The following is a 20,236-nucleotide window of genomic DNA, read 5'->3' as shown; positions in this document are numbered from 1 at the left end:
AATCTCTTCCCAAAAATGTATAAAGGAAATGTATTGCAGTTTTGGCCAGTCTGGTGACTCAAGATCCCAAAAAATCAGGATTGACTGAACAACTTCCCCCAGCTGAATCCTGACCCAGCTGATCTGCACTCCCATGGATGTTTTATTCCTCATTTCAGAGCCTAACTCTGAGGTGCTGCTCAGTACTTGGGAATTGCAAACCCCAGTTCCCAGGGTGGTTAATTACTGTCATTAGCAATACCAGCAGGGAAGTGTAGGAATCTAAACCTGAGATATCAAAGGCACACAGGAATGTCCTGCCACAACCCCAAACCCAACACAGGAACCACCTAAAATCATTCCTTAAAGGAGTCAAGGCAGTAGCTCTGCATAAATAATGTCCTAAGAAAAGCCAGCACCCAAAAATAAGATTTTGGCTTCAGAGGATTAAAATTTTACCGGAGGCAATTCCAGCACCATCCACTTAATATCCTGAGGAGCTTTCTTCCATTCTTCCAGGCTGCTGCAGCCCAGTTCCACCAGTGCAGCACTGGATATTCCTCAAGGCACAGCAGATCATGAGGAACCAGACCTGCTCACACCAAACTGGGATTCCTGATCCTGAACACCACAACAAACCCATTTTGAATAAATGCTTTGCTATGGTGCTTAGACAAAAGCACAAATTCCATGGCTCTGTACCTCCAAAAGCCTACTCCTTCTGGAAAAAACTCCAGTAATTGATATAAAACAGGGTATTACAGTTCAAAGGCATAAATATTCTCCACCTATTCTGTTTTAATCTGCATAATAGAAGATAATTCCATGTTGTCTTTGTAAATTCCCCACAAAGCCCTCAAATGCTTCAGTAATCCAGATTCAAAGCTGGAAAGAAGCTGCAAATAAGTGCCTTGAAAATCAAGGACTGCTCTGCAACCAAGCAAGTCCCAGCGAGTCCCAGCAAACCTGGGAGTCTCTGCTGAGAACTGTAACAACACAACCCAACCAGTCCTGGCTGGAGCAGCTTCCCAGCAAAATCAGTAGAACTGGGGTATTTGCAGGATATTTTATAAAATAAGGAATGTGCTTCCCTGTATCAATAGGGGAGGGAAGCTTGGCAGTAGTGGGAGAGTTGTGAGGATGGAGAATCCAAGCCGGTGACAGAACTCAAAGCTGATGCCAGCATTGATTCTCCATCTCCCTATTTGAGAAGCTCCTCTACAAGAATACACCCCCTTCATGCCCCTATTTTTTGGTTTTCCTTCTCCAAAAGGACCATGTGGCACCTGAGGGGTGTTTGGGCTCTAAGGTGAGAAGAGTGCAAGGGGCTAAAGATTAAAGCAAGAGGAGCCTGAGGTCAAGACCAAGGTGGGGAGGCCCTGGAATGGAATTCCCAGAGCAGCTGTGGCTGCCCCTGGATCCCTGGCAGTGCCCAAGGCCAGGCTGGACACTGGGGCTTGGAGCAGCCTGGGACAGTGGGAGGTGTCCCTGCCCATGGAAATGGGGTTGAAACTGGATGGTCTCTAAGGTCCTTTCCAGCCCAAATCCATCCCATGATCATGACACTCACGGTGCTCACTGGCACCCTCTGACCTGGCAGTAAATATCTCCCTGACACCAAAATTCCTCCTCCTGCCTTACCTTGCTCACAGTCCCTGACACAAAGCAGAGATTTCACAGCCCAAGCCTGACTTTGAACACCTCACATCTCCCTGAGAAGTGACAGGAATGAAATGGGAAATCTGACCCCCCCAAAATGTTCTCCAGGATTAACGGAGATGCCCTGATCCTTTTTCACAGACCCGACTGCTGGCCGAGGTCAGCCTTTAAAAAGCAGCAGTGTGCACATTTAGACACCTGAAAGGGATCAAAAACATTGTTAAAAAGGAAAAAAACAAACACACATGGATGGGAAAAGGAGGGCTGACCCCACCCAGCAATGGGAACCTGTTGCTGGAGATGAAATGCCAAACGTGCTCTCCCCAACACTGGGAGCTCTTTGCACTGACAAAGCAAAGGGACCCTCCTGCCTCCTTTTTTAGGCATCTCCCTCTGAATTGTTGTAGCTTTAATAACAATCTCCGAGGAAAAATCAAGAAACAAACGATTTTCTTACACATAATCCCCCTTTTGCCGTCAAGGGCCTGACCCCAGTTTGATAATCTCATTTCCCGAGAATCAAAACGCTGGAAATTTAAGCTTCCTAGAGTGTTAATTGTGGCCCTGCTCCATTGCTAATCAAAAAATTGGATGTTTTGCATGAAAATGCTGCTCTAATTAATTCTCAGTCATAAAGCAGCCTGGTTTTAATAACCCCTCCTTGATTGGGCAGCCTTTGAAGAGGCCGTGCCGCTAATCCCCTACACCGGGACAAACATACGCCAAGGAAATCAGGGATGGCATTCCAAGGGCTGGGAGAGCCACTTGCATTAGAGCTGGCAAACCCCAGCAAAGCTCTGCTCTTCCCTCTCCCCCAGCCCTGCCCAAGCTCAGAGCCAACTGTGATCCTGCACATCACAAGGAGACAAAAGCAGTGGTGTGACAGGAAATTCAGGATATCACATCAGCTCCCCCTCCTCAGCTGATTTTTCCTCTGGTTTATTCCCCATCACTCCTTAAGGAGTATTTTTAACCAGCACAGGCCACTTGTCACAACGTCTCCTTTAACCAGACACGAATCCCATTCCCTCTCCCCCTCCCCACCACCTCTGACTGACAACACATTATCATACACATCTCTGAGAGGTGCTGAACCGCATTTTCATTATCCCAAATGTCAGGATTGGTTTCTGTCACTGCTGAGCACAGCTGGCTCCCTCCGGCAGCCCTTCGGTGAATCCAAATGGAACACGGCACCTACAAATAACTGCATTTTCCCTGGACCTGGCCTTACATCGTGCCCTTGTCATATCAGATCCCGTTCGCCTCTGACGCTGTTTCTTGGCGTCACAATCTTAATTAGCAGAGTTTCTCGTTGATTTTCTTTAATTACTTAAAACCTTATGGTAAGGAATTTTTCAGGCTTGGGTGGAGAAGAGATGAGCAGCAGAGTGGGGAGTGACACAAACCCACTCCCCGAATTTAAATTTGTATCAGAGGGGTGTTCAGGACTTTCCATTTATCACCTGGCAAGCAAAAAAAAGTCTGTGGAGTTTCCAAAAATTATCCACTATAATTTATTGTGTCGTTACAGCAGAGCTTTGTTTTATTGCCACATTTGCCATCCTTTGCCAGAGATGAACAACCTGGAAAGTTCCTGGAATCCCAGAGTAGTTTGGGTGGGAAGAGACCTTAAAGCTCATCCCATCCCACCCCTGCCACAGGCAGGGACACCTCCCACTATCCCAGGCTGCTCCCAGCCCCAATGTCCAGCCTGGCCTTGGCCACTGCCAGGGATCCAGGGGCAGCCACAGCTGCTCTGGGAATTCCATTCCAGCCCCTGCCCACCCTCCCAGCCAGCAATTCCCAATTCCCAGTCTCCCATCCAGCCCTGCCCTCTGGCACTGGGAAGCCATTCCCTGGCTCCTGTCCCTCCATGCCTTGGCCCCAGTCCCTCTGCAGCTCTCCTGGAGCCCCTTTAGGCCCTGCAAGGGGCTCTCAGCTCTCCCTGGAGCCTTCTCTTCTCCAGGTGAGCACCCCCCAGCTCTCCCCAGACCGTACCAGTCCAGAGGGAAATATTTCAGTTATGTACCTGCCCCCACCTTTATTTTAATGTCAGCTATCAGAGAACTCGTGTGTCCAACTTCAAGGGAAAAACACATGGCCAAATCTTTCTCCTGCAATTTCAGTGGAATAAGACAGAAGAATTCCAGCTCTAAATCACTTGCAGCAGGTCCCTTTCTCCCACTGAGGGATAATGTGAGCCTCGTGCTCTGCACTATTTCAGTCCAAATCAAAGGGGTTAATGACAAAGCATCGCTCTGATCTTCACACGTTTTTAAAGCTATTTAAATTAAATTCTTATTTCAAAAAGTTAGCGTGAGCCAAACTTCTGTAAATTCCTTTCTTTTCATGCATATGTTTCTTTGAAGATCTTTTCAGGAAAAAAGATTCCCTAACAAGTCACACTCCCCCTGCTGCCACTGAAAAATCATCCCTGTGGATAAGGCTGTTGGGAACAGAAATTGTGCAGCATTCACAGAAGACAGAGTGTCACATGCCTGCTTTCCACGAACCTGATTGAACAATTAAATTGTATTTCTCTTTAAAAGGGATAAAAAAAAAAAAATTATATATATATATATATATATATATATATATATATATAAATCCGAATGCAGATCTTGCTGTGGTCTGGGATTCGGGAAGATTAATGAGCTACCTAAAAGGGAGCAGCAGCTCATAATAGAGACAGAGGTTACTGCATTTTTAACGTGAAGTTCAAAGGGAAACTTTTCTTGATGGTTCAACTGCAAAGAACCTCAGCAAAGTCATCTCATCTATTGTCCCCACTGACTGCCCACACCGACTTTTTGTCACCTACTGCATCACATCCAGGCTCTTCCAATTGAGCTGCAAAGGGCAGCAGGACTGTGGCCCTCTCCACACTAATTCCTGTGTTCTGTCCTTTACTTCTTTGTCAGCTCCTGGGCTTTGTTCTTCCCCATCCCGTGGGGAATGAGCAGCCTGAGCAGCTCCCAATGTTCTCCTCATCCCAAATGGTCTCCCAAGATTTGTCCTGTATCCACATGGAATCACTCTTCCATGAAATCTGGTTCTGAACCAGCTCCAAACCCAGCACAGGAGCTCCTTAAAACCCTCAGTTGTAACAGCAATAACCACAAAAATCCCCAAATCTCAGCCATGAGGTACCTGGAGCAGGACACGGATATGGAGAGAGTCAATTCTGTTCTCTGCTTGTTTTTAAAGCCACATGGACATCTGGGAATGATAGAAGGCAACAGGACTCATCCCAAAGGGACAGGAAATTCTGGAGCAAGTGCTGCAGGCTCCCTGATGGCCCCACAAAGCTCAAAGCTCTCAACAGCTGCAAAATTCTTGGCTTTGAGCCCACATTTGTCCCAGTTTGTAACAAAGAGCTCATAACTGTGGAGAAGTAACTACTTAAATCCTCCTGGAATAAAACCTGGTAATGGGGTTGAACAGCTTAACAACATCCCACTGACCCTGGTGACTTCCCTCAGCCAGTCCTGGGTGTGTGACACTTTTGAAGGTGAGAACCTGAATGCCAAAAGGCAGAGAGCTGTGAGCTCAACACCTCCCAAGTGTGTGTAGAAGGTGAGATCCCAATTTAGCTGACAGGTACCTCCACTTCCCCTCATTCCCACATGCTGTGGGATCAGGGTGTGGGCAGCCGTCACCCTCAGCACGTCGGGAGCTCAGGTTCTTCCTTCTCAGTCCACCCAAAAGGATCTCAGAACTCAGCACAGAACCATTACACCCCTGATCATCCATGCTGAGATCACCCCTACAGTCACCCAAGTGAATCAGTCTGTCACAAGGACAATCTCTGTCTCTCAAGGCTTTTTTTCACACCCTTGTGGGTTTAAGTTGTCGCTGAAGACAGGTTATGGGAAGAGGAGGGGAAAACAAAGTCATGCAAAAATTCTCTTGCATATGATAAAACATTCTCAATTAAAAGCCAGGTGAAAATTATCACGGACAAGAGTTCCAGGAGAAATTCTACCCTTGGTCATCGCTGTAATACTGAAGAGCATAAATTATTTTCTTGTTATGATTAGCCCGGGAAGAAACTGGAATAGATGATACAAAAGAATTTAATCCTGCTGGACATGATCAGGACAGTCTTAGGATATTCCCTGGATTCTGCTGCCAAACCAAACCACTGGATCACTCAGGAAAAACAGGTGAAATGGTGCCATGCTTGGAGCAGGAAACACTTCCCTGGGCACACGCAGCACTTGCCACAGGCAATATAAATCAGCAACAGCAGCCCAAGTCCCCAAATTCACCATCTGCAAACACTCTGCAACTCTTCAAATGTACAAAACACAACAAATTGGTCACTTCAGTCCATCCAGCTTCAAATTTGAGCTGCCTGAGCTCAGCTCCCAAAGCAGTGCAGGGTAAGTATCACAGTAAGGAAATAAATTGCAGATAAATATCCAACGTTACTCCAGTATCCAAACCCCGTGCTCAAGGTGAGGCTGTCTGTATTTCACCCATTGTTTTAAGAACATTTTTTAAGACCTTGACCTCCAGCTGAAAATGCTGAGAGAATGAAGATAAACCCTTCACAACCTCATAATAAACAAGAGCTTAAAACCTGGAGAGGTTTAGAGCAGAGATCAATACCTGACAGAGGCTGGACAGGATATTCCAGCTCCTGCAGAAGGGAATTACCCAATTACCACAGGATCCCTTTCCATACCTTGCAGCTCCCCACTCCTGCTGTACAGCTCCCTCCTCTGCTCCCGCAGGTAGGCGCTCATGCTGATGGCATGGGATGAGGATTCAAACCTGGAATTCAAAGGAATTAAATAAATCCAGCCCTGGAAGCATCCTTCCTGTGAGCACCACTCAGCTCCAAACAATATAAAATGAAAATATATTATTCTCCTGGAAGTTAGACACCAGTCTAATGGTATGGCTTTAATAGTCCACAATCCAAATATTTTTCCAACTATTTCTGCCCCATCAACAGGATTTTTGCCTCTTATAGTAGAAGGCCCCAGACTGGGCTCTGATCTGACACCTCAGTGACTCAGGACAGCTCAAAGTCCCTGTGACCACAAGTGTCCCATGGCCAAGGGCCTCGTGCCCAACCTGCCTGAGCTCAGTGCTGGGAACATTCTCCATGGCTGCTGCTCCAGGTGGGAACTTCCCAAAAACACCCAGTCCTGGGAGTGCCTGGATGGGCTCTGGGGACCAGGAGAAGGGAGCTCATGGTGGGGACAAAGCACCTTCAAACAGCCTCAGTGGACACCAGACTTGGAAAGGAAACTTCTGCCACAAGAAGACCTCAAGATGTTGATGATTTGGTGTAACGCCCCTCACTCCCTCCCCCAATCCCACAGCTAAGGAAGATGGAATCAGCCTCAGAGGGACACTGGGAACACGAGCATCGCGCCACAGACAAGGGGAAAGCATTCCACAGCTTTCCTGGGCACCAGTGTTGAGGTTATTACTATTAATGAGGCTTTTCTGCTTTAATTTGGACTGGGAGTGTTGGTGTTATTGCAACTGAACTAATAATGATTTATCAAAATACAACAAACCCTCAGACTTTAATTAAATGAGCTGTAAATTCTTGGCTCTGTGTTCACCATGTGCTCCCTTCTGGCCCCAGTGAGACAATGAGTGCAGCATTATCCCCACAGGACTTTCCAGGCATCAAACCCACATCTCATCCCTTCTCTTCCACAACCATCCCGGTTTTTTCCCCTACTTCCCTTCCTCTGCCACCTCCTTGAGCTGCTCTTCCCCACATTCCTATTCCCACTTCACTCCTCTCCCCTTGTAGCTCCTTTCCCAATGCTGATGCTCCCACAAAGCTTTCAAAATATTTTTGTTTTATTTAGAATTGCACAGAATTACAGCCAAGTCTGGGACTGATTTATTGGGTGTTCAACATTTGTCTGCACAATTCACTCCTGTCCTATTTCCCGATTTCCATCTTGGAAATCTGAGCTGGCAACCTGAGCATGCCCTTGGCTACCTTTGGCAAGAGAAGAAAACCAGGTTTATGGTGGCATCAATTATCCAAATTCCCAAATTACCCTTCAACTGAAGCTTCCTTTTTCAAGCTAACATTGCAACTAAATAAATATTTTTAACTTTTTTTTTTGTTATACCCACTTTAAAGATAAAGAAATAAGGGTTCAAAGTGTCTTCTGAATACCAGCTACTGACTTCCAGAGAGCAGGACACAACTGAGGAGTTTTCAGAAGTATTTAGTATTAATTAAATGAGCTCACAGCTACCACAGGACACAGCACCAACACCTGCATCCCCCTGTGAGCAAAACACGAGGTGGAGCCCTGCCCTAAGAGACTCCTGAGGAATTAAATGCAGATATTGTGGTGACAAGAGGAAAGCTCCTCTGATTTGGCCAGAGCTAATGGAAAGGCAGGGAAAAGAGCCTGGCACGGAAAGCACTGAAGATGGGAAGGGAGACAAGAATAACACTCCATCAAACACGTACAAACCTCAGTGGGCTGAGAAATTCCATTTCAAGGGAGATTTCCATAGATATGGTGACAGCTGACAGCAGCCAGATAACCAAATAAGAGATCCCAGTAAGTGCTGCTGTCACTGCGGTGATGGCACCGCTCAGTGACAGCACCAGGAGTGGTGAGAGATGCTGCTCCCACCTTCCTGGAAACAATTACAGCCACCTCCTCTCTGCTGACAAACTCTCCCCAGCCTCATCTGCTCCAGGTGAACCAGAGCATCCTCATTCCTCAAAATCCCAAACTTAGTTCTCAAACCCCAAACTTAGGTCCTTGTACACCCAGGAACAGACATGGGATGAGCAGCCCTATTTTGCTCCAATCTGCAGTTCGGAATGAATTCAAAGTGTGAGTTTCAGCCCAAAACAACCATGGGAGAGTTAAAGAAGAGGGTGGGGGGTAATAATCATGGGTTGACAGAGGAAGGAGGCAACACAACCTCTAATAACAGGAGGTGACAGGAGAGCTCATCCTGGGAGAGCCAAGGCGGTGTGGAAGACCTGGATTTCTAACTGGGATCTCAGGTAGTGTCAGAGGACATCCACCAGGAGCACCTCTGCCAAAACAGCACTTTTTGCTCCTCCCCAAAATCCTCAAGAGGCCCAAGAGAATGGCCAGCACAGGTAGGCAGTGGGAGAAAAAAAAATTCCAGCACAGCTCCCCCAAATCCAGGTGTGAATCTCCTCTCCCACCAGCGCTGCTCAGCAACTCCTTGCCCCTGCACGAATTTGCTCTCCCAAATCCTTCCCTTGGCCACCCAGCCTCTCTCATCCTCTCTCTTACATTCTCCTCCCAACCACTTAATTCTTTGCAGCCTGACCGTTGAATTAAAGGAGTTAGTGACAGGATTAAGTGCTTAGTCCATGCAGTAATTACACAGTTATCTTAATTCCCTTTGTCCAGTGCCCTTTATCGCTCCCTCTAACAGCTCCTGAATTTACCATGGACAAAGAGAGGCATAATGGATCACTCCATGCTCTGCAGCAGCTCTTGTAATGGGATTCCCAGTCCTGGAATGAGCCCTGGGAAGAGCTCAGCTCTAAAACCCAGCGCTGAATCCGTAACAGATCTTCAGCTCCGGGCATTAAATCCCCATCCTGGAACTTCCACACCTCTCACACTGTGAAACTGTGATTACCAGCAGCACTTGAGGGACCAAAGGCAGCTTAGGCACGGCTTAAAAACCCCAGCACTTACTTAAAGAGAGGGTTTTTGGGTCTCTGGGGTTTCTTCTTGGCAAAGAAGGCGGCGAATTCGCGGCCGGAGCTGGCGTAGCTGAGCTGGGCCGAGGGCTCTGAGGCCGTGCGCGTGTTCTTCATGTCCAGGTACTCGGTCAGCAGCATCTGAAGGAAGGAAGGAAGGAAGAGAGCTCAGCAGCTGGGGTAAAGCACCATTAGCATGTCCCTGGAAGGCCTGGGACTTTGAGGTTCTTTGTATGGAAAAGTGGTAAAACAAAAACTCTAATTGACAGAAAAGCGGCTTTATTTTCAAAAAATGGGCTCCTGAGGACCGGCTCTAATTTGGCAAAAGCTTCTTTTATATTCCTCAGAATCCCTGAATGATTTGGATTGGGAGGAATCTTCAAGATCATCCAGTCCCACCCCTTGCCACGAGCACCAGACCAGGTTGCTCTAAGCCCTGTCCAACCTGGCCTTGGACACTTCCAGAGATGGGGTTTTTGACCAACTCAATCTGCTCCAAGCCCCTGATGGTCCCAAAAGGAACTTGCAAAAACTTCCCTGCAGTGATTCCATCCATGGCAGCCACGGGGAGTGGGTGGCTGAGCTTTGTACACTGATTATAAACACAATAAATGCTCCTAAAAACATAAAGGTTTGCAATAGTGAGCTGTGCAGTTAAAATACCTTGGTTTATAAATGCATTTATGTGCTTGAATACTTCCTACATATTTATATGGAGAAATAGGAAACATCCATGCATGTGCTGGGGGTCATTTATGATGGAAAATACCCTGGGAAAGCTGCAAAAATTGTCCTTTAATAGCTCCCAACCCAACCAGGCTTCTTTCATCACTGAAAATACGAATTCCCACAGCTGCCAGTGGAGCTTAGGATTGATTTTCCAATCCCAAATCACTCACTGAGGGGCTGGGAGGTCCCTTTGTGACATGAGGGTTCCCCCTGTGAAACCCTTGCAGCCCAATGTTTGATGCTATTTAAGGTGAAGAAGTAAAACCAGACTCCAAGTGATTCCATTTTCATTTCCTTGTATCTGAAGATGAAAAGAAAGCCCTCAAAAATGAACTTTTGTCAGCATATTCCAAAAGTCACTGTTTATTTCCAGGAATTTTTCCCTACTCCGAGGCTGTTGGGAATGTGCTCCATGTGAATAATTAGCCAGTCAAAGCCCATCAAAGAGAGCTGGATGTAATGAAAAGAATCCATCACTCCTGTGCTGCCTAAGTTGAAACAAATGACACCGGAATAAATAGCCAGGCAAATGGAATCATGCCCCTCATTAGAAACAACTTGGGATGGCTTGGAAAAAAAAAATTAATACAAATACACAGAAAATCTGATTCCGAAACCGTCTCAATTAAAACTTTACCTGAGCACAGGCTTTGAAAATTCGTGTTTATTGGCAAAAATAATCACTGTGCTAATTTTTGACACTAATTTACCAAACCCGTTTGTATTCACCTACTTGCATTTCATCTTCTCCACTTCAATTAACAACCTGAAAATCACCACAAAAATCTAATTAAACCCTCAAACTTAATCAATTGAAAAAAAGAAAAGAAAAACATTAAGCAATTTGTTCTCCCATTATGGATGAAACCTATTTATGATGGATTCTGTGATTCCAGTGTCACTTTATATCCAGGAGTAGGGAATATGCAGTGTGAAATCCAGGACTACAATAAGCCAAGAGACTGTTGGGTTGGGAGCAGAATGAATGATCCCTGTGGGTAACAGGTGAAACAGAGAACCAGGAGCTGGGTTTGATCTAAGATAGTCAGAAAATGCAATAGATGGGGGAAAATGAGAGGAAACTGTTGATTAATTGTTAATTTTCTTTATTAAACTATTTCCTAGATGGGCACGGGAGGATGGTTGGATACAAGGCTCTGAAAAAGAAGCTGTAAAAGCTGATTTTGATAATCATCCTCAAAATTCATCGAATTGTGGAATGGTTTGGATTGGGAGGGACCTTAAAGCCCATCCAGGACCACCCCTGCCATGGGCAGGGACACCTTCCACTATCCCAGGCTGCTCCAAGCTCTGTCCACCCTGGCCTGGGACAATTCCAGGGATGTGGATACTTCTAAGAAGATGAAAACAGGGAAACAAGAATTGGGAATTCATTTTTCAGTTAAAAAATTCAAGCATAGGAGAAACTGGGCCAGGCAGATCAAAGCTCTTTCTGCTCCAGTGCCCTGAATTCAACAGTTCCACAAATTCTTCAGGATGAAGTAATTAACTGGAAACGGGGCTGAGCAGTGACAGGACACAGCCAAGGGGACAGGAGAGATCTCCAGAGAAAGGACTCAGGGGACCTCAGACCCTTGCAGGGCCTAAAGGGGCTCCAGGAGAGCTGCAGAGGGACTGGGGCCAAGGCATGGAGGGACAGGAGCCAGGGAATGGCTTCCCAGTGCCAGAGGGCAGGGCTGGATGGGAGATTGGCAATTGGGAATTGCTGGCTGGGAGGGTGGGCAGGGGCTGGAATGGAATTCCCAGAGCAGCTGGGGCTGCCCCTGGATCCCTGGCAGTGGCCAAGGCCAGGCTGGACATTGGGGCTTGGAGCAGCCTGGGACAGTGGGAGGTGTCCCTGCCCGTGCCAGGGGGTGGAATGGGATGAGCTTTAAGCTCCCTTCCAAAACCATTCCATGATTCAACACAGCACATTTGGCCTAGAGCTGCAGCACTAAGATTAAAACCCTTCTAATTTTTCAGCAATATTAACACATGGGCCAGGCTGAAAATCCTGGCAGCACTTTGCCTCCAAAAACAGCCTCAAGTTGTCCTTTCTCACTGCACTGAGAGATTCCTGGGGTTCCCCCAGTGTCACTGGCCTCAATTTATTCCCTGGGTCTGGACAGCCCCAGTTTTCCACTTGTTCTGCTCTCATTGTCCTCGTGGAGGATTTTAATAAATCTCCTCTTTCAGTGGTAGAAGTTGTGCTCTGGCCCTGTACTTATTAAAAACCACAGCAAGACAGAACCTGAAAATCCACTTTAAAGTTAAGAAAAACCCAGATATTAAAAATATCCACTTAAAAGGCAAGAAAAACCAGGCCCTTCCTGCCTATGTAAGCGAAAGGAGCTTTCCCGAAGCAGCCAAGTAAGGGATTTCCTGATTTGGTCCCCCAACACCTGATTAGGAGTTGCTAAGGCATCAATCAAAAACCTCGTTAGACATTAATCACGTGGCTGCACAGCAAGATTTATGAGGGACTGTGAAGTTTGCAGCATCCCATTCATCTGGAACAAGGACTTTGACTTTGTGCTCCGTGGCTGAATCCTGCCATCCGTGGGCTGTGTTTACATCCCTCAGACAAATAAAGCTGTCCATAAAGCAGGAGAACAAAGCACCCTGTATCCAGCTGCTCTTTGGGAATGAAAATTAATAGAAAGTGTTTTATGAAAAAAGCAGTTTTTGTGGATTTGGAGGTGTAATTAAATTCTCTGATTCCAAAAGGTCGTGGCAGTGTGTGCGGCCTGTCTGTCACGCTGAGCTGCTGACGCTCACTCTGCTCTGTCCTTCTGAACTGCAGCCCTGGGGCAAAGACAAATCTGCTCCTGTGACACTCCAGGTCCACATTTGCCTTCCTTGGCTGAGCCCCAGGACAAGCTGGGTAAGTTTTTATGCCTTATCATGTCCAAGATTGACCCGAACAAATTATGGGCAGTAAAACGCACCTGGGTGACAGCTGAATTAATTCATTTTTGGTACCTTTTGTGAGGTTTTAGAAGGGCTGAGCTCTGAATCAATTCTATTCCATAAATTAAAAGCTGTAATTGGTATTTCAGACCCTCACAGACTCTGAATTCGGATGGAACTCTGCTCCATCACCAAACCAGTCTCAAACTCCACACCGTGAACCCTGGTTTTCATCATCCTTCCGATACTTGGGAGGGTCCAGAAAATCCATGGAAAACCAACACCACACAACGAATTTTTCAAGGGTGAATGAGAAGCCCAGGTAATTACTGGCCTCTCCAGCTGATATTGATCAGGGACAATATCACAGAACAGATGATAGAAGATTCTATTAAAAAAGAATTAAGGGGGAATAATGGAATTCATGTCCAGCAACACGGATTTCCAGAAGATGGAAAAGTCCTGCTTAAAATATTCTTATGACGGTGACAAATTCAGCTTTAAATAAACAGAAAGAGATAAAGATTTCTGTCCACCAAGGACGTGACAAAAGCCAAAACACCCAAAGTCAACAAAGAAATCCAGGCAGGTGCAGGACAATGTTCAAGTAGAAATGAGAAAATCACTGACACTGAATTTTACAAGCTCCCAGAAATCTTAATGCCTCTTTTTGTCCTCTGTACTCCAAGAGAAATACCAGATTATTCCAGCCTCCTTTTCTTTTGTTGGATGGAATCCTTCTCATTTTCAGTCTAAATTCAACCCATCTTCATTTTTAAAACAACAGTGACTGGAAGCTGAATCAATGGAAGCACATAGAAGTGGTTTTTCCCAGAGAAGCTGTGGCTGTCCCTGGATCCCTGGAAGTGTCCAAGGCCAGGCTGGATGAGGCTTGGAGCAGCCTGGGATAGTGGAAGGTGTCCCTGGGGTTGGAACTGGATGATCTTTAAGGTCCTTTCCAACCCAAACCATTCCATGATTCTTTAAGCGTTGCTGCAGCAAACCCCTTCCGGATTGAACTTTTCCTGGCTCACATTCCTATGGAAAATGACTACAGGAGGTTTATAAATTATAATGTTTGGGGAGAAAATGTTAAGTAGTAAAGCGAACACAGAAATTCACATCTCTTGTTAATGCTTTTTATTGCTATTTTCAATAATCTAATCAATGTACTGTAAGGATTTCAGTGTCAGCAGAGGAAAATTTCTACTTCTACAGAAAGAAAAGGAAGTCTTGATCTATGGGATTGTTGTGTAAAGTTGACTCTGGAAAATTTGGGGATATTAAAGATAATGGGTATTAATTAGTTCACTGGAAATGGTCATGCAAAGCAGAGCTCTGGTCTCACATCCGGAATTCCAAATCAAACCCTGGCATGATGAACCAAGAAATCGGAGAAAAAGGGGTCGAAGGTGCACAAGAGCAGCCTGGAAATTATTAAAAGGCTGGAAAAACAGGAATTCCAGCAACAACAGCCTTGTTAGCTGAGAGAAGAGCAGGCTCAGGGGTGACTGGAGCAGCCAGCACAGGACAGAGGGCACAGAGCTCAGGAAGCACCTTCCCTGAGGAATTATTGTTACAAATCCAAAGGCTGGAACGTTGAACAGGCTGTGGTGAAGGATCAGGCACAAACTTCCAGAGCAACAGTAACCAAGGTTACAATTTGCTGTCTCGCACTGACTCCTCTTTCCTAAAGCACAGGCCCTCTGTCAAATGGGAATTAATTCTAGGAAATCCCCATGGCTTGTCTTATGCAGCGGTCAGGTGAGAAGATCACAAGAGCTCTGTGTCATCTGGGGATCTTCACAAAGCTGCTGCACCCCTCACAGAATGATTTGGGGTTGGAAGGGACCTTAAAGCTCATCCAGTTCCACCCCTGCCACGGGCAGGGACACCTTGCACTATCCCAGGCTGCTCCAACCTGGCCTTGGACAGTTCCAGAGATCCAGGGACAGCCACAGCTCCTCTAGGAATTCTATTCCAGGGTCTTCCCATCCTCCCAGCCAGGAATTCCTTCCCGATATCCCATCTAACCCTGCCCTCCTTCAGCTCAAAGCCACCCAGTGCCAGCTCTGAGGCTCCTGCATGGAGGGACCATCACCCCTGGAACTCAGCGCCTTTAGGGACCATTTCCAGTTGACAGAAGAAATGAACCCAGCTGCTGGTAAGGTCTGTGTTTGGGGAATGGCTTTGTGCCAGTGGGAACTTCTCAGCCAGGCCTGTCTTTGGCACTCACTGGCAATGAATCTCCAACTGAGGGCTCTGAGGGAAGTGTAGGAAGGAAAACCCCACAGAAATGACCCTCAGCGGATCTGAGGAGATGTCTCTGGCATTTTGGTGTCAGCACCAGCCACTGACAGCAAGATTTATTTTCAGTTTAATGCTTTGGTACCCTGGCCAGGGGCAGAAACACTCTGGGCTCCTCCTGAGCTGTGCCAACCTCTGAGAAAGCCTTGGAATTACATTTTAGCTGGACCAAACGGGAGGAATCAGCAGCTGGGGACAGCAAAGCAGAAGAGAGATTCCTAATGGGATTTCAATGAGGAAAGCTGGTTAAAAACACAACAGCAGATTCAAATTATCCAGCATCCCGGGGTTCAGTGGGATCAGACGACACTGAGGGAAGGCACAGCGCTCCTGAGAGATGCTGATATCCAGCCACAGGTGATTCCAGGGGCAAGGAAAGCAACTGCAAATGACTCCTGAAAGGAAAAAAGCTGGGAATTCAAGTTGGATGCACTGCTGTGTAAACACAGGGAAGAGGCATCATTCCTGAGGACTGAATTGGGGTTGGAACCAGATGATCTTTCAGATCCTTTCCAACCCAAACTATTCTGTGATTCCAAGCTCTGGAGACAGGATAACTGCTCACAAACTGCCAGAACCAGGCAAGAAAAGCTTGGTGAGACAGCAGTCTATGGCTAATTATCCAGTAATTTGCTGTATCAAAAGTCCCGATAATTAAAATGCTGCAGGAATTGTGGCATTTCTATAAAAAAGAGGAACAGTTAATTGAATTCTAAGAGCTCTGAGCATCCTGTGTCAGTTTTAGCACATGGAGAACATGGGCTGAGCACACAATTGGCAAATACGTGAGAGGAAGAAGCAGTAAGAGAAGTCTGAAAGAACAAAACTTAGATTTTTAGGGGCTGTGAACACCCTGTAATGCTGTTCAACCCACTTTATCTAATCTTCTTGTTGCTCCTCCAATTCATTTAACTGAAACATAATAATAAAATCCCTTCCAGAATTAATTCTTTCAAGGCACCTCATGATTCCATTCCCGCACACGAAGAATTCCTTCTGTGTTTTATTTTTGGGAAAGAGTAAAAAAATCCCCCCCGAACTCTGCAGATAATGCTATCAGTGCTCCCCTCATTATCAATGCTAATTGTGAATTATTGCTTACCTGGGAATGTTCATCTCCCTCCAGGGAGGGAGGAAGGGAAGGAACAAACCTCAAAACTACTTGAAAAGCACCACTTCCAGCCAGACTGCCAAAGCAGCTCCCACAGCTCCCAAGGAAGGGGCCCTGGCTCAGTAACAAGGGCCTAGTGTAAGGATTTAAATGGAGGTGGTTTTTCTTGCCTTTTAAGTGGATATTTTTAATATCTGGGTTTTTCTTAACTTTAAAGTGGATTTTCAGGTTCTGTCTTGCTGTGGTTTTTAATAAGTACAGGGCCAGAGCACAACTTCTACCACTGAAAGAGGAGATTTATTAAAATCCTCCACGAGGACGATGAGAGCAGAACAAGTGGAAAACTGGGGCTATCCAGACTCAGGGAATAAACTGAGGCCAATGACACCAGGGGAACCCCAGGAATCTCTCAGTGCAGTGAGAAAGGACAACTTGAGGCTGTTTTTGGAGGCAAAGTGCTGCCAGGAGTTTCAGCCTGGCCCATGTGTTAATATTGCTGAAAAATTAGAACGGTTTTAATCTTGGTGCTGCAGCTCTAGGCCAAATGTGCTGTGTTGAATCATGGAATGGTTTTGGAAGGGAGCTTAAAGCTCATCCCATTCCACCCCCTGGCACGGGCTGGGACACCTCCCACTGTCCCAGGCTGCTCCAAGCCCCAATGTCCAACCCAGTCTCTATAAACAGGAACAAGATCTGAGCTGTTGGTTTTTTTCCCCATCTTTCCCCGTAGTTCTGTTGGATTATTTATATATTTTAATAAAAGAGAAACAAACACTGATGACAAATGTATTTAAGCTACCAATAGTACATTTGACTAACTGGGTCATAAAACAAATGGACGGCATTTATTTCTCTCCAGGCACCTCAGCTGTTGTGCAAACACAGATTACAGTGGCAGAAACCATCTGAGTAACAAGGCCACTTCCTCACTTTGGTATCAGGCGCTTGGTACCCAAACAAAACACAAAAACAAAGAAAGAAAAATAAATCCTTTTGGAATTTTTGGCAAGTGAACCCAGTCAGCTTCAGGGTGGTAGCTTGTAATTGCTACGACTTTGATGACCAAATAAAACCACCTTTGTGTGTGTATATGAGTGTTTTTACATATTGTGTCTGCACATGCATTCACACACAAGGAGGGGAGATTTAGATTGCATATTGGGAATGGCTGGGAGGGTGGGGAGGCTCTGGAATAGAATTCTCAGAGAAGCTGTGGCTGCCCCTGGATCCCTCGAAGTGTCCAAGGCCAGGCTGGACACTGAGGCTTGGAGCAGCCTGGGATAGTGGAAGGCATCCCTGCCCATGGCAGGGGTGGAATGAGATGACTTTTAAAGTCCCTTCCAACCCAAATCATTCCGTGATTCTCCAATTCCATTCCAAGTACCTCTTTAGCACGTGGTCCTTCTGATAGGAGTGATAAGCTGGTGAAATAAATATGGTCCAGTAACAAACAAAATACACCCTAAAACGGACCAAAACAATGAACTTGATCAGAAAGGTGTATTTACCACCTGCTTTATAAAATGAAGCATTTCCCCAAAGGATTATATCCCCCTGTCAGTTCAACTGGACTTCCTTTTGTTCGTGCAGCACATAAAAAGGTCAAGGAGGAGGGTAAGAGTTGAGCAGGTAATTGAGTGCAGATTTCTGCTCTGCAATTATAATTTAGCTAAGCTTCAGTGGCTCTGCACAGTTTGGAGGTGGGGAAGAATACAGCTGGAAATTCATAGTTCTAACTGAAGTAAAGCTAAACATTTTTAATTCACAAAGAAAGCGATACCTCCACTCATGTTTAGTGCCTGCCACACACCCACCTCTCAGAGCATCCTCCCAGAGAAGAATCCTAACACACAGCAAAACCAGGGCTGGGCTGAACCCACCTGAGCTGAGCTTTTGCAGCTCAAACTGCCACATAAAATCCAGCAGAGAGAGCGGCAGAAATTAAAAAAAAAAAGACAGCATGTTGCTTAAATACCAACCATGTTCACTGCTGGGTAATACAGCACGCTTTGTGTATTCCATGCCTTCAACTAATTGCTTAAGACATCCTGCTCCAGTGTGGATGGTAACAGTAGTGTGCCCTCAGTCTTCATTAAATGCCAGCTCTTAATAACAGACTCCACAAGGGCTTTAATTGCATTTAGTCGCAGCTTCTGAACTTTAAAAGTTGTTAATCAGATTTCTATGTAAATGGAATGACGAGTAAAGGTTAAGTACAGGTTTCTGAAATTTCAGCAGTTGAAGACGTATTGCCCTTAACAGGAAAGAGAAACTACCAACCTTGACAGGAACTAAACATCTTAATTAAATACTCACAAGTACAGTACTTATTTCGGCGTGAAGTTCTATTTTCAAATGTCAAACTTAATCAGGCACTTGACAAAAACATGTGATATCCCTCCAGCACACGAGAACAAAAATACCTGGGGATCCTTCCCTCAGGAAACACCTGCACATCTCCCAGTCCTCAGCTCCCCAGCTCCAAGCTGCTCGTCCCAAACGCCAGAAATTAAAGTTTTATGGCTCTGAAGCTGCAGGATTCCAGGGGAGAAATAGGGTCTAACATTTGTCAGCGTGTCAGCTCTCCCCACTCGCTCCATTTATCCCTGGAACAAGCCTCACGCTGCCAAACAAACATAAGGGTCCTCATAAATCTGACTCGCAGAGATTTATGCCCCTCGAGGGCACAGCCCATCAATTAGCACCAGTCAAAAGTACACAAACTTCTTCAGCAGGAGGAAATTTAGTGTGTCTGCACTGTGCTTCGGTGCCAAACGCTCCTGAGAGCAGCCAGAGTGCTGCTTGCCGCTCCTCAGCTCCAGCCCTGAGCCACCCACGACGCTCCCAGTGACCAGTTCAAGCCCTGGGCTCCCTCCCTGGTGCTGATAATTAACTGGATTTGCACATTTGTAACCTACAGACCTGCTAGAACCAATATAAAAACTGAATGTGTCAGTCAGAAAGAAGTCCAAGCCCTGTTTTAAACCTGAGTTAAGACTTATTCTCATCAACCAGAAGGATTCCAGTCTCTGGTATCAACTCACTCGCAGGGATATGTGGATTTTGTTATTAGTGTGTGCATCCTGCCCTTCCCTACAGGGCTGCCCAGCAGCCACACACAGCTGTGGGATGCCAAAATGTAAGATAAGTATTTTATTCAAATCCTAATCTGAGGGAAGAGCAGCTGCACCTGGGATTAATTCAGAGGCTGAGCAAGCCATTTGAGGAGCAGAGGTTTTTGCCTTGGAATAGCAAATAGTGAGGAGAGAGTGTAAATAGAGAGAAAATAGTGAGAAAGAAACGGGGTAAGGACAATGAAAGTTAATTAAAGTGAGTAAGAGAACCACAGAGCCACCAGTTGCTTCATCTTCCTCCAGATCAATTAAAAACATCATCAGAACGACTTGAAAAAAGGAGGATGAGCAAGGAAACTTCCACCCCGGGAAACTTCCACCTACCTCTTCGTAATCTGCTGCTGGAACAGGAACCATCACCCAAAAAGTGATTTACAAACCAGTGTGAAGGAGGAAGAGTGGAGTAAAAAAAGGAAATCTGCTATAGTTAAACTCCAAGTTGTTACCTCATTATCTGTAAAAGGCTTTTAAACAGATGTCACCGGAAGGGCTGTGATGCTGCATTTAAAAAATCCTACATTTTGTAAATTCCTATTTCACCTCTTGCATGTCAGAACTGACTTTCAGATCTCACCCTTTTCAGATTTAAGACCCTGGCACCCACCAGCCCCCTTTGACAAGCACCAGACCAACACCAAATGCTTTTCCTGACCCCTTTAAACCCACACTGGCATTTTCTAATTGACCAAATCCTCCAAGATCCAACCACAT

General features: G+C 45.9%; 1 protein-coding gene across 3 annotated transcripts in view; it reads right to left on the bottom strand.

Annotated features, from left to right (window-relative positions):
* EXOC4 (exocyst complex component 4) overlaps positions 1–20,236 on the bottom strand; it is a 294,852-nt gene that overhangs the window by 198,135 nt on the left and 76,481 nt on the right. For all 3 annotated transcript variants that reach the window (XM_032106112.1, XM_032106115.1, XM_032106116.1), the window contains 2 exons: positions 9,330–9,475; positions 6,332–6,420 (listed from right to left, as the gene is read on the bottom strand). In XM_032106112.1, coding sequence (XP_031962003.1) covers positions 6,332–6,420; positions 9,330–9,475 — 235 coding nt within the window. The remainder of the gene's footprint in view (positions 1–6,331; positions 6,421–9,329; positions 9,476–20,236) is intronic.

Source organism: Corvus moneduloides, chromosome 4 (assembly GCF_009650955.1).
Source record: "Corvus moneduloides isolate bCorMon1 chromosome 4, bCorMon1.pri, whole genome shotgun sequence".
NCBI lineage: Eukaryota > Metazoa > Chordata > Aves > Passeriformes > Corvidae > Corvus > Corvus moneduloides.
This window is presented reverse-complemented; position numbering and strand designations above follow the sequence as displayed.